The sequence below is a fragment of the Coregonus lavaretus genome, assembly GCF_964263955.1.
Source record: "Coregonus lavaretus genome assembly, chromosome: 4".
Lineage (NCBI taxonomy): Eukaryota > Metazoa > Chordata > Actinopteri > Salmoniformes > Salmonidae > Coregonus > Coregonus lavaretus.
In genome coordinates, this window is record NC_139991.1 from 41,736,225 (window position 1) to 41,751,655 (window position 15,431).

Consider the following 15,431-nt stretch of genomic DNA (forward strand, 5'->3'; position numbering starts at 1 on the left):
TCAGTGTAAAAGTAATTTTAAAAAGAAAATCTCCTCCCACTGCCTCTACCTCCCTCTATCTTCCCATCTCTCTCTCTTTCTGAGTTTGAAAGTCTCCTCCCTCTTCAGAGAATGGGAGTATGAGGGATTGCCACAGTTGTCTTCAGAGAACATATGTACACCTCCCATTCTCTATGTGCATGTCTATCTTACTCCATCTCCCAGTCTCTATCTCTCCTCTCCCTCTACCACTGTTGCTCTCTGCCTGCCTGACCTGTCATCAGGCTGAGGATAACCCATCAGGAAGAGGAGTTTGTCTAATAAGGGAATATCTACACTGGTGAAAGGTCAGTGTTTTGCTTTGCTACTTTTGAGGAATCAGGAGGAGAGAGTTGTTGGTGTTGTTGTCCAAGGGAATTAGCAGGTCTGTGTGGCTCTTGTGATGTTTTAGCTGTATGCCAGGGGTCCATACTGTTGATGTGGCCATGCATGAAAGGTCTCATCCGTTTGTTCAGATTTTCATGTCCACATCTTTTACATTCATTAAAATGCAAACAAAATCTTTGTAGCAAAATGTGCAGTTTGTTCAGAGTGTTGCCAACTGGCATTTTCAACCAAACAATTGATTGAAAAAGTATGCCTTTCCAATGACAGGTACATAGTTGTATTGTGTAAGGTGCTTTTGGTTGAGTATGCAGTGCATCTCTTTAATGCATGAGGGCTGGAACAAATCACCTCTAAGGGTAATGTGTTTTTTTAAAGAAAGCGCAGTTGATTGTTTTTGTTATTCCATTATACGTTTTTTCTAATCAAGTGTTTTTATGAATAAATATTCTCCAGGATAGACTGATGAGTTGCCAGGGTGTATTAGGGATGCAGATCTGCACCTGCAGGGTTCCATGCTTCCTGTGTTCAGGGGCTTTGATGCTTGTCATGGATGGATTCATCATGGGTGAAAAATGCTGGCTTTTGTCTTAGACTAAAATAGTATGCTCTCTTCTCAAGACTGTGTGACTATTTTATCATGAAAAGATCCATTAATGTACATTGTTTGTTATTTTGACTAAACACCATATGGTAAGGATTTGCTATAAGAAAAATAAGCTATTCTTCTTTCTCTTATCTTATCAATTGCATTGCAATGTCAATGTGAACATCTGCATGTGTCATTTCAACTGCATGTGTCTTGTCCTGTGTCATTTAATCTCTTCTCCAGTAGCTATCACTGGAGCAAGGGCTGGTCAGACCCATTGGTTCAGGTTCTCTGGGTGTCTAAAAGGTGTGTGAATCACCCCAAGTCCTGTCTGCAGTCATGACCAAAAGTAATGGGGACACCCCCCCGGCTTCGGATTCCCACACTAGGATGCAGCGGCTCCGGGAGGGCATCCACATAAGGACCATGAAGGCCAAGAGGAAAGTGGAGGACATCTCTAAGGAAGATGTCCAGGCCTTCCTCAAGAAGAACGCCTTTGTGCTCTTTACTGTAGCGGCCGTCGTTGTAGGTGAGTGAACACACACCCCATCAATGCCTCACCCCAGTACACTCACACACACTCCCCTCCCTATTTATTTAGACAGTGAAGCTAACATTTTTACATTTGGCTCTATACTCCACCATTTTGGATTTGAGATCAAATGTTTCATATGAGGCGACCGTACTGAATGTCAGCTTTTGTTCGTTTTTTTTCCATAAGTATTTGGATAAATGCACTTATAGTGTATTAAAGTAGCACGTAATTACTACAACAAGCTTGTGGCTCTACACACTTGTTGGATGCATTTGCAGTTTGTTTTGTTTGTGTTTCGGATTATATATGTTTGCCCAATAGGAACTGAATGATGAATAATGTATTGTGTCATTTTGGAGTCATTTTTTATTTTAAATAAGAATAGAAGATGTTTCTAAACACTTCTACATCAATGTGGATACTACCACGATTATGGATAATCATGAATGAATAGTGAATTATGATGAGTGAGAAAGTTACAAAGGAACAAAGCTCATACCCCCCAGAAATGCCCCATGTTTTGGGCGCATGATCTTTGTGCATCTATAACTTTCTCACTCATCATTATTCACGGTTCATTCATGATTATCCGTAATCACGGTAGCATCAACATTAATGTAGAAATGCTGGAGTATAGAGCCAAATTAAAAGTTTTAGCTTCACTGTCCAAATAAATACGTAGGGGAGTGTACATAGGTCTACATACACAGTACACAGAAATGGGCCAACATACTCACGCAAACACACACACACTTTGAAATCCATGCTCTCTTATTGTAATCCCAATCCCACAGGAAGGACTCACCTACAAACCTCATTCTAGATGTGACTGCGAGACACAGACCCTCTCATTGTCATTTGCTTTATATGCAGTTGCATGTTCATGTTTCAAGTACACTAATCATCCCTTCTTATTCTTCAGGTATAATCCTTGGCTTTGCACTGCGTCCCTATAAAATGACCTACCGAGAGGTGAAGTACTTCTCTTTCCCTGGAGAGCTGCTGATGAGGATGCTGCAGATGCTGGTGCTTCCCCTGCTGGTGTCCAGTCTCATCACAGGTACACCAAGTCACTTTACTGATGCCCACCGCCAGAAGCAAATTGAGATATAATAAAGACATATGATAAAGAGGAAGGTTAGATTTAGTGGTGTTTGAAAGACAGGTGTGAATACCCAATGACAAAGGGGGAATGCCAAAGGAGCTTGAGGCACAACTTTACAGGTACTGTAACTTGTGCTTGATCCATGTGAAATGTCTTACATTTACATTTTACATTTTAGTCATTTAGCAGACGCTCTTATCCAGAGTGACTTACAGTTAGTGAGTGCATACATTTGTTTTTCTTGTCTTTTTTTCATACTTTTTTCTTGCCACCATTTTTCTCCAGATTCCCTTTGGTCTCTAGTTTCTGGCATGGGGACAGTCACTTCATTGTGCTTCTTTGCTATTAAAATGAGGGAGGAGAGACGGAGGGATGGGGTAGCTTTCAGAAGAAAGCCCACTCCCTGTGGGTCTGAGAGGGTAGCTTTGGGATGGTACCCCCTTGCACCTCTTCCTCCTGCTTCGCTTCACACGGATAAAAGCACACAAAGTGCCCCTCTGCCTCTTCCTTTATAGCTGTATTGTTTCGTGGAATTCCATGACCACCCAGCACCACAATACCGTAAGTGGTTTGGAGGGTGGTGGGGTAAGGGGTTATGGCCCAGAAAAGAGGCCCACTGCCCAGGTACACAAGCGGACATGTAACTATTTCATCTATTATCTCCCTGAGTCCTCTGCAAGGTTAGGATCCATATGACCCACCCAGCTTGGTATGATGTGCAGTATGCATGACATCACTATGCTCACACTGAGGGATTTACTCTGATCTTGAAACTAGACCGGGAGCAGCAAGCTCTAGACATTTCTCAAAGACTGAGCTGATCTGTACTGTATCTCATTTTCTTTTTAAACTAACCTCTTTTTAAACTCTTAAGGATCTGACCCTTTTTTTTTCAATTTTCGCCTAAAATGACATACCCAAATCTAACTGCCTGTAGCTCAGGATCTGAAGCAAGGATATGCATATTCTTGATACCATTTGAAAGGAAACACTTTGAAGTTTGTGGAAATGTGAAATTAATGTAGGAGAATATAACACATTAGATCTGGTAAACATGCGTTTTCTATTTGTTTTTTGTTCCATCATCTTTGAAATGCAAGAGAAAGGCCACAATATAATATTGCAGTTTAGGCGCAATTTAGATTTTGGCCAATAGATTGCAGCAGTGTGTGTGCAAAGTTTCAGATTGATCCAGTGAAGCGTTGCAATACTGGACTATTTTGTATCAAGTCTGCCCAAATGTGCCGAATTGGTCAATTGATACATTTTCAAGTACATAACTATAGAGAACATACAAAAATGATATGGTAATACAAAATATAAGTTCACACACTCCCAGGAATGTCATACATGATGGATCATTAGCTTATACACATCTAGATGGCCGGGTGAGGTGGGTGTGGAGCCAGAGACAGCAGGGCTTCAAACTGTAGAACCCAGTTCCTACATTTGAATATAAAAATGGATTGAATCAAACAAAACTATGCCACATTTTATCTCTGGGACCCTTAGGATGACAAATCAGAGCAAGATTACTGAATGTAAGTACATTATTTACCTTCAGAGGTGAATGTATCAAACCAGTTTCCGTAATACGTTTTTTGTTGTTGTGCACTCTCCTCAAACAATAGCATGGTATTTTTTCACTGTAATAGCTACTGTAAATTGGACAGTGCAGTTAGATTAACAATAATTTAAGCTTTCTGCCCATATAAGACATGTCTATGTCCTGGAAGGTTTGCTGTTAGTTACAACAGTCATGCTAATCACGTTTGCTCAACCGTCCCGTATACGGGACACCGATCCCGTAGAGGTTACACTAACCTAATTTGTGAATGTTTATTAAGCATAATTTTATTTGATCTCACTTGAAACACCCTAAAAACACATTTTTTTTTTTTTGCCTTGGAGAAGTAGAACTATGGAGAGAAAGGCAGAAAATGAGAAGTATGTGTGGGATACAGTTTTGTTTAATACTCCCTCTTTGTAGTAACCCTTGAAAATAACCCACGTGAGTCATTTCTTTAGTCCTGTGAAAGTGGTCACACAGGCTTGTTTGCAGTTTCCATGGCGATGTGGAGATGCAATGTTGTTATGGGCGCATGGCAAGTGGACAAGTTTCCCAGACTCTGAGAGAGAGGATGGAGGGAAGAGAGAGTGAGTGAGAGAGCGAGAGAGAGAGAGAGAGAGAGAGACAGACAGAGAGAGCGGCAGAGGCACAGTGGAGCAGGGGTGATTGTGGGAGAGGGAGGCGTGATGAAGGAGGGTGGAAGCTGAAAGAGGGTGAAAGGGTTTTGTCTAATGGCAGTGCCCCCAACAGGATTAAAAGAGCACATACATCTCGCTTACGCAAACAAAATGCTTACTCCATCAGCCCACTGAATGGGGATATCAAACCAGAACGGCCCCTGACACCTTGGAAAATCCAAATGTAACTTTATTGCAACACTTTGTTAGGTTGAGGTCTTTCTCTATAATGGCTCGTTGTCCGTCTGTCTTCCCCTTGACCTTTTTGTAAGATTGAGAGAGATGTCAGTTAGCAGAAGCTAACCATAATCATTATCTAATTTCAGATGGAGAACATCAATATTTCACCCACCTGTATGTTTTGCTACTAGCCTGGTTTGCAATCGCACTAGGACTTCTGTCAGATGACTGTCAGGCAGCCCATTAATCTGCATACCCGTTGACTCTTTGTATTAGGCTGCATCCTCCAGCAGGTCAGCTAATATCTGGTCTACAATCATGAGAGATTATAAATATGAAATCAAATCAACAACAAAAAAATTCACATGCGCCGAATACAACAGGTGAAATGCAACCTTACCGTGAAATGCTTACTTACAAGCCCTTAACCAACAATGCAGTTTTAAGAAAATAGAGTAAAGAAAATATTTACTAAATAAACTAAAGTAAAACATTTAATAAAATAAAATAAATGTAACACAATAAAATAACAATAATGAGGCTATATACAGGGGGTACCAGTACCGAGTCAATGTGCGGGGGTACAGGTTAGTCGAGGTAATTTGTACATCTAGGTATGGGTAAAGTGACTATGCATAGATAATAAACAGCGAGTAGCAGCAGTGTAAAAACAAATGGAGGGGGATGGGTGGGGTGTCAATGCAAATAGTCCAGGTGGCCATTTGATTAATTGTTCAGCAGTCTTATGGCTTGGGGGTAGAAGCTGTTAAGTAGCCTTTTGGACCTAGACTTGATGCTCCAGAGAAAACAGTCTATGACTTGGGTGACTGGAGTCTTTGACAATTTTTTGGGCCTTTCTCTGACACTGCCTAGTATATAGGTCCAGGATGGCAGGAAGTTTGGCCCCAGTGATGTACTGGGCTGTACGCACTACCCTCTGTAGCGCCTTACGGTCGGATGCCGAGCAGTTGCCATACCAGGTGGTGATGCAACCGGTCAGGATGCTCTCGATGGTGCAACTGTATAACTTTTTGAGGATCTGGGGACCCATGCCAAATCTTTTATAATAATAATAATATAATATGCCATTTAGCAGACGCTTTTATCCAAAGCGACTTACAGTCATGCGTGCATACATTTTTGTGTATGGGTGGTCCCGGGGATCGAACCCACTACCTTGGCGTTACAAGCGCCGTGCTCTACCAGCTGAGCTACAGAGGACCACTTTTCATGCTCCTGAGGCGGCAAAAGGCGTTGTCATGCCCTCTTCATGACTTTCTTGGTGTGTTTGGACCATGATAGTTTGTTGGTGATGTGGACACCAAGGAACTTGAAACACTTGACCCGCTCCACTACAGCCCCGTCAATGTGAATGGGGGTGTGTTCGGCCCTCCTTTTCCTGTAGTCCACAATCAGCTCCTTTGTCTTGTTCACATTGAGGGAGGTTGTTGTCCTGGCACCACACTGCCAGGTCTCTGACCTCCTCCCTATATGCTGTCTCATCGTTGTCGGTGATCAGGCCTACCACTGTTATGTCGTCAGCAAACTTAATGATGGTGTTGGAGTCGTGCTTGGCCACACAGTCGTGGGTGAACAGGGAGTACAGGAGGGGCCCCCGTGTTGAGGATCAGCGTGGCAGATGTGTTGTTGCCTATCCTTACCACCTGGGGGCGGCCAGTCAGAAAGTCCAGGATCCAGTTGCAGAGGGAGGTGTTTAGTCCCAGGGTCCTTAGCTTAGTGATGAGCTTTGTGGGCACTATGATGTTGAATGCTGAGCTGTAGTCAATGAACAGCATTCTCACATAGGTGTTCCTTTTGTCCAGGTGGGAAAGGGCAGTGTGGAGTGCGATTGAGATAGCGTCATCTGTGGATCTGTCGGGCGGTATGCGAATTGGAGTGGGTCTAGGATTTCCGGGATGATGGTGTTAATGTGAGCCATGACCAGCCTTTCAAAGCACTTCATGGCTACCGACGTGAGTGCTACAGGATGGTAGTTATTTAGGCAGGTTACCTTCGCTTTCTTGGGCACAGGAACTATGGTTGTCTGCTTGAAACATGTAGGTATTACAGACTCGGTCAGGGAGAGGTTGAAAATGTCAGTGAAGATACTTGCTGGTAATCCGTCTGGCCCTGCGGCCTTGTGAATGTTGACCTGTTTAAAGGTCTTGCTCACATCGGCTACGGCGAGCGTGATCACACAGTCGTCCGGAACAGCTGGTGCTCTCATGCATGCTTCAGTGTTGCTTGCCTCAAAGCGAGCGTAAAAGGCATTTATAATAATAATATAATAATAATATGCCATTTAGCAGACGCTTTTATCCAAAGCGACTTACAGTCATGTGTGCATACATTTTTACGTATGGGTGGTCCCGGGGATCGAACCCACTACCCTGGCGTTACAAGCGCCATACTCTACCAATTGGTAGGCTCGCGTTACTGGGCAGCTCGCGGCTGGGTTTCCCTTTGTAGTCTGTAATAGTTTGCAAGCCCTGCCACATCCGACGAGCGTCAGAGCCGGTGTAGTAGGATTCAATCTTAGTCCTATATTGACGCTTTGCCTGTTTGACGGTTTGTCTGAGGGCATAGCAGGATTTCTTATAAGCATCTGGATTAGTGTACCGCTCCTTGAAAGGGCTCCATAATAGGGCTCCATAATCTCTGGGAAGGAGAGTGACTGCCTGCCAGGGCAGTAGACTGGTTCACACTGAGGTCATCTACTAGTCTCTTGCTTTTACACCTGATAGTCCCAGTTCACTGAGTCCAACCTCATCTTCTCCCATTGTCTGATGATGAGATATCTGAGAACCCTGCTATTCCAATAATGGCCAACACTTGTCTGTGTTACAGCTTAGACACTTTTCTACACGTCTGTGGCCCCTCAGTTCTCACAATGTTCCTGTCTCTGCCTTCAGGCATTGGGTTGTCCTTGACCAGAGCAAGGACTCACCCTTCTGGCCTTCAGGCTACAACAACATCCAACACATCAGCATAGCTTCAGGAGCTAGCCAGAACGCAGGCTAATATGGCTACAAGCTATTGCTATTTCAAGTGTTTTCATGCCACTTCTTTTAAGAAATGTTAGAAATGTTGCACAATGGGATAATACTGTTCTTCTAAACAACATCTCCCCTGTCTCTCCCAACCAGGCATGGCAGCGCTGGACAGTAAGGCTTCAGGAAAGATGGGTATGCGAGCTTTGGTGTATTACATGAGCACCACCATTATCGCTGTCATCATAGGCATCATCGTGGTGCTCATCATCCACCCTGGGAAAGGATCGAGGGATGAGTTCATGAAACAGTCGAAGATAGAGGACATCAGCCCTGCCGACGCCTTCCTGGATCTTATCAGGTAGCTGCATGCTACTGTAGGAGGAGGGTCAGGGGTTTAGTGGTGGAAAGATGCATTGTTTTCTGCCATTGTACTCCTGCCTCAATATTGGAGTGTTCATTGATTGTGATGATCATGCTCTTTTATTTCAGAAACATGTTTCCACCAAACATGATCCAGGCCTGCACACAGCAGGTAAAGCATCTAATGACTTTATTACTAAATTAAACATTCAATAAGCAGATAGGAAAAATGGTCTGACGTATAGATTCTGACAAAGGAAATGCTTGTATTGAAATAATGATGGTATTGAAGGATAAGTAGTGCTCGTGGATAAATTATTGAAATTTCCAGAGGAAACTTGCTGGTTTTGGCATTTCTGAGCAGTGATAAATCATCACCCTAAGAGACGTAGAAACCCAGGACTGAGGTGGGACTTTGACTTACACTGGAAGAAATATCCTGACCACTAGGGACAAATGACAAAATATTACTTCTGCTGCCATGTGTAAATAAAACATTATCACCATCGGAAGAGAAAAAAGGACCAACTTCCTTCTTTACTTCTTAGTAGCATGGTGGGGCAGGAAACTGAGATATAGAGGCCGCTGGGGCAGGACGATATAAGTAATGGAAGACCATGTCTACGGGGGGCTAAACGCTTTGTGGTCCAGACAGGGTCGTCAGTGAGCCAGCTGGACCTTACAGAATACTACTCCAGCCATACAGAGGGCTATTGTTTAATTCATGAGGTTGATATGAGTGGAGCAGGCGCCGTTAGACTTTTTGTTCTCTAGTCTATCGAAATGGCACACGTCTGACTACAATCCCTCGATACCTTATCTATCAGCTTGGCTTTTTATGAGCTCCACTGAATAGATGGCTGAATGATTATAAAGTAAACATTACAAATATTTCAGTACCATTTTCACTAAAGGAGATGTCATGCCATCATCACTTTAACAAGACAATGTTAACCCATCACTTACGTAACCGGCTCTTTCCCTCCAGTTCAAAACCAAATACGGGAAGCGAATCGTTCATGTGACGATGACAGTGAACGACTCCGTCTTCAACCTGACCAACCTGACCGAGCAGATAACCAGGGAGGAGGTGATCCCCATCCCGGGCATGGTGAACGGGGTCAACGCCCTAGGGCTGGTGGTCTTCTCCATGTGCTTCGGCCTCATCATCGGCAACATGAAGGAGCAGGGCCAGCCCCTCAGGGAGTTCTTCGACAGTCTCAATGAGGCCATCATGAGGCTGGTCGCCATTATCATGTGGTGAGTATTTGGTGTGTGTTTGTGTGTGGGTGTTTATAAAGATGATGTGTGTGTTTGTGTGTGTGTGATGATGATGATGGTCCAATAATCGCCATCTTCATTAGGTGAGTATGTATGTGAACCCCATGCATCTGTTACAGAAAATTCTTTCCATCTATGCTTTGGAAAGCTAAGTCTATGGATTCCCTGCAGAGTTGGGGAAGTACTATGTTTATCTCTCCTTCTCAATTCAATCAAATGGCTTCATTTAGCCTCTTGCTTGAGGCATTGCTATGAATTATCTGGTAACTCTATACAGGTGAGATCTGATATAGGTATTTAGGTCTACTGAGATAATTGCATGAGCACAACCTAATAATTGGCCAACACAGAACCGCCTCAGGACATAACTTCCTGATGCTAAGTGGTTCCACAGCTGAATGACAAGGCTTTGCAATCAAAACCAGTGACATGTTCACTGTGCCAATTAAATCTAAATATTCCCAGTCAGATATTTGACAGATATAAATCAAGTTTTGCTTATGAATAAAGGCAATTTCATAGCCCGTGCTTGCAGTCTCAGAAGGCACTGATGGTTTCACTAATCATTTTCCTATTCAGGCCTATTACACAGAAAAATAAGTAAGATCCTGAGAATGTAGGGCCATTTGAACTGTGATCATATCCTTCCCTGGCATAACGCTTTCTCCTCCTTCTGCTCTACAGGTATGCCCCAATCGGTATCCTGTTCCTCATCTCGGGGAAGATCGTGGAGATGGATGACATCACTGAGATGGGTGGTCAGCTGGCCATGTACACCATCACGGTGATCATAGGCCTGTCCATCCACGCTTTCATCATCCTCCCAGGCCTGTACTTCGCCATCACACGGCTGAACCCCTTCATCTTCATCATGGGGCTGGTGGAGGCCCTCATCACAGCCCTGGGAACCTCCTCCAGGTAGGTTCCCCGAACACTGCTGCTATTCTCCCTGGCCTACTCTGACTACCGACACTGTAGCCTCGCCTCGCTTGGCCCTGACTCAAATCAAATCAAAGTAGTAGGGCCAGGAGAGGTTCCTGCTCAGATTATGTGGTTAAGAAAAACTCCTGGCCCTGCCTATGAGGCATCACCATCCCCATTAGTAGAATTACAGTGCATTCGGAAAGTATTCAGACCCCTTCCCTTTTCCCACATTTTGTTACATTACAGCCTTATTCTAAAATTGATTAAATAAATGTTTTTCCTCATCAATCTACACACAATACCCCATAATGACAAAGCGAAAACAGATTTTTAGAAATACCTTATTTACATAAGTATTCAGACCCTTTACTATGAGACTCGAAATTGAGCTCAGGTGCATCCTGTTTTCATTGATCATCCTTGAGATGTTTCTACAACTTGAGTCCACCTGTGGTAAATTCAATTGATTGGACATGATTTGGAAAGGCACACACCTGTCTATATAATGTCCCACAGTTGACAGTGCATGTCAGAGCAAAAACCAAGCCATGAGGTCGAAGGAATTGTCCGTAGAGTTCCGAAACAGGATTGTGTTGAGGCACAGATCTGGGGAAGGGTACCAAAACATTTCTGCAGCATTGAAGGTCCCCAAGAACACAGTGGCCTACATCATTCTTAAATGGAAGAAGTTTGGAACCACCAAGACTCTTCCTAGAGCTGGCCGCCCGGCCAAACTGTGCAATCGGGGGAGAAGGGCCTTGGTCAGGGAGGTGACTATGAACCCCATGGTCACTCTGACAGAGCTCCAGAGTTCCTCTATAGAGATGGGAGAACCTTCCAGAAGGACAGCAATCTCTGCAGCACTCCACCAATCAGGCCTTGATGGTAGTGTGGCCAGACGGAAACCACTCCTCATTAAAAGGCACATGACAGCCCACTTGGAGTTTGCCAAAAGGCACCTAAAGGACTCTCAGACCATGAGAAACAAGATTCTCTGGTCTGATGAAACCAAGATTGAACTCATTGGCCTGAATGCCAAGCGTCACGTCTGGAGGAAACCTGGCACCATCCCTACGGTGAAGCATGGTGGTGGCAGCTTCATGCTGTGGGGATGTTTTTCAGCGGCAGTGGCTGGGAGGCTAGTCAGAATCGAGGGAAAGATGAATGGAACAAAGTACAGAAAGATCCTTGATGAAAACCTGCTCCAGAGCGCTCAGGACCTCAGACTGGGGCAAAGGTTCACGTTCCAACAGGACAACGACCCTAAGCACACAGCCAAGACAACGCAGGAGTGGCTTTGGGACAAGTCTCTGAATGTCCTTGAGTGGCCCAGCCAGAGCCCGAACTTGAACCAAATCGAACATCTCTGGAGAGACCTGAAAATAGCTGTGCAGAGATGCTTCCCATCCAACCTGACAGAGCTTGAGAGGATCTGCAGAGAAGAATACAGGTGTGCCAAGCTTGTAGCGTCATACCCAAGAAGAGTCAAGGCTGTAATCGCTGCCAAAGGTGCTTCAACAAAGTACTGAGTAAAGGGTATGAATACTTATGTAAATGTAATATTTAAGTTTTAAAATGTTTATACATTAGCAAAAATTTCTAAAAGCCTGTTTTTACTTTGTCATTATGGGATATTATGTGTAGATTGATGAGAGGAAAAAACTATTTAATCCATTTAAGAATAAGGCTGTAAAGTAACAAAATGTGGAAAAAGTCAAGGGGTCTGAATACTTTCCGAATGGACTGTACTTAAAGTTTATATGGCGAATACGTATAATAGATTTCATAGATCTTGTACAAAACAACAACAACAACCAATCAAACTCAAACACTATCTGTTTCTCTCCATCTTTATCTCAGCTCAGCAACCCTGCCCATCACCTTCAAGTGTCTGGAGGAGAACAACAAGGTGGATAAGCGCATCACACGGTTTGTGTTACCGGTGGGCGCCACCATCAACATGGATGGAACAGCATTATACGAGGCTCTGGCAGCCATCTTCATAGCCCAGGTTAACAACATGGAGATGAACATAGGTCAGATCATCACAATCAGGTGAGAATGAGAATCTAAGGTTTATAAGCTAAGGTTTATGTTTACAGAATCAAAGGGTGTTGATATGTTTACAACTAAATTACATGATTTATCAAGATAAGAGTGTAAAACATATAATTTTCTGTTATCAAACAGCATCACAGCCACTGCGGCAAGTATTGGAGCTGCTGGGATCCCACAGGCTGGACTGGTCACCATGGTGATTGTGCTGACCTCTGTCGGACTTCCCACTGATGACATCACCCTCATCATTGCTGTTGATTGGTTCCTGTGAGTAATTTTTCCCATTTTCAGATTGAGATATTAGAATAAATTACCTATATTTTCTTAATGATTAGGCTATTATGGTGCAAATCCACATACTACTTTTTGTGAAGTAAAATTGGTGGCTGGAACTGAAACAAAAACCATTTATCTCTCAATTTAAAAGGTACAACTTTTCATCAACTACAACCCTAGTGACACTAGTTCACCCAAATTACAAAATGACATATTGGTTTCCTTACCCTGTAAGCAGTTTATGGACAAGGTATGACAGCAATCCATGCATTGGTTTAGCTTCCCTGTCAATGTTTACAAATGCTAATATTTTAGCATTGTGGCACAAATCCTATTCAAGTCATGGAACTGATATTAGCATTTCAAAAGTCCAAAAGTATCTACAATTGATTGTGAAGCTCAACAAAGTCACTTATAGATTATTTGAACATGATGTGTGAAAAATGCTAATATCGGTCCAATGACTTGAATGGGATTTGTGCCACAAATGCTAAAACGTTAGCATTTGGAAACAGTGCCAGGGAAACTAAACCAAAGCATGGAATCCTGTCATACCTTGTCCGTATACTGCTTACAGGGTAAGGAAACCAATATGTAATTTAGTAATTTGGGTGAACTATCCCTTTAACTACTATCCCTAGGGTCGTGATCCACATTTTTTTTTGAATTACATATTTTTTTGCAATGAGTTTTAACATAGAAACGTAATTAGGTTGCCCAAATTAATCATTTCAATTAGAATCCCCTTCACAGAAATTACACAGCTAATTGGGTAGTGATAAAAAATCCCACTCTCCTTAAACTAGGATGGACGGAATGTGCAGACAGAGTCAAAGCTTCATTTAATGAAAACATGGATGTTTCTCACAGTGATTAGAATATGAGATAGCCTATAGGGAGTGTTCTGACTACTCTTTAACAGTAGATGGGAAATATCCCTGCTGATAGCACTGTGGCCTATTTCCCATCTCCATTATTTTGATGAGAACTCTAAAGAGTTTATTTTATCTTTCATCAAAAGCAGAAAATAGGTGAATGTTTTGAGTTGTTCACCCATTGTTGACTGTTTCATTTAACATTACCAAACGTCCCAGAGGAAATTGTGTTTTATTTTCTAAATGAATGTCCCGTCACCCACTCTACCTCTGTCTCTCCTCTCCTTCCACTGTATATGACTCCCTCCCCCTGGTTAACCTTTTTCTTCTTACCTTATTCCTGGGTTGTAGTGACCGGCTGCGTACCACGACGAATGTCTTGGGCGACTCCATTGGGGCAGGCATTGTGGAGTTCCTATCTCGACACGAGCTGCAGGCCAAGGATGTGGAGATGGGGAACGCTGTGCTAGAGGAGAGGAAGAAACCATACCAGCTCATCTCTCAGGAAAACGACTACGAGAACGCCAAACGTCCGGGCACTGAAACCAAGATGTAGCTCAATGCTCACACACACACACACGTTTTGGTTCAGTTTTGTTTTTATTCTTTGTCATATTTTTCCGGTTATTGCCACTGTGCCATATTTCCTTTCCTTTGTTCTTTTGTCATTCATAAAGTCACTTTTACTTATTATTATTTTTATTTCTCTCCCTGAGGTGGCCCAATCAAATTGCTTACATCTGCTGCCGCTCTACAAGATAGATAGGCTTCCTGTTTTGTGGTTTTTCTGGCTATTTTTGTGTTGAGTTAAGTCATCTTGGCCTAGAATAAGTACATGGTATAATGGTATAAGTAAGGAGGAAGTTGATGAGGGTGTTGATGTCAGAAAGGAATGTCGTAAAAAGATGGAAGGACAACATATGTTTGAATGACTGGGCAAGCGATATCCTTCACAAAATGCAACAGAGAACATATTTCATTTGATTCTAATAAAATTAGGCCCTAATATACACTACATGGCCAAAAGTATGTGGTCAACCCTTCAAATGAGTGGATTCGGTTATTTCAGCCACACCCGTTGCTGACAGGTGTTTAAAATCGAGCATACACCCATGCAATTTCCATAGACAAAATTTGGCAGTAGAATGGCCTTACTGAAGAGCTCAGTGACTTTCAGTGTGGCACCATCATAGGATGCCACCTTTCCAACAAGTGAGTTCATCAAATTTATGTCCTGCTAGAGCTGCCCCGTCAACTGTAAGTTCTGTTATTGTGAAGTGGAAATGTCTAGGAGCAACAACGGCTCAGCCGCGAAGTGGTAGGCCACACAAGCTCACAGAATGGGACCAGCGAGTGCTGAAGCGCTTAGCATGTAAAAATCGTCTCGGTTGCAACACTCAAAACCAAGTTCCAAACTGCCTCTGGAAGCAACGTCAGCACAATAACTGTTTGTCAGCACAAGAACTGTTCGTCGGGAGCTTCATGCGCAATGCCAAGCGTCGGCTGGAGTGGTGTAAAGCTCGCCGTCATTGGCCTCTGGAGCAGTGGAAATGTGTTCTCCAGATTGATGAATCACGCGTCACCATCTGGCAGTCCGACAGACGAATCTGGGTTTGGAGAACGCTACCTGCCTGGAGAACGCTAC

General features: G+C 43.2%; 1 protein-coding gene across 1 annotated transcript; it reads left to right on the forward strand.

The window, feature by feature from the left end:
* Positions 1-1,342: 1,342 nt before the first annotated feature.
* Positions 1,343-14,342, forward strand: LOC311128502 (excitatory amino acid transporter 1-like; the record flags this gene model as incomplete). The annotated part of the gene is made up of 9 exons (XM_084160687.1): positions 1,343-1,481; positions 2,410-2,547; positions 8,166-8,370; positions 8,502-8,544; positions 9,361-9,632; positions 10,338-10,571; positions 12,438-12,632; positions 12,768-12,902; positions 14,138-14,342. 9 exons carry the CDS (start codon positions 1,343-1,345, stop codon positions 14,340-14,342), a joined length of 1,566 nt encoding a protein of 521 aa, XP_084016813.1.
* Between the last annotated feature and the right edge of the window lie 1,089 nt (positions 14,343-15,431).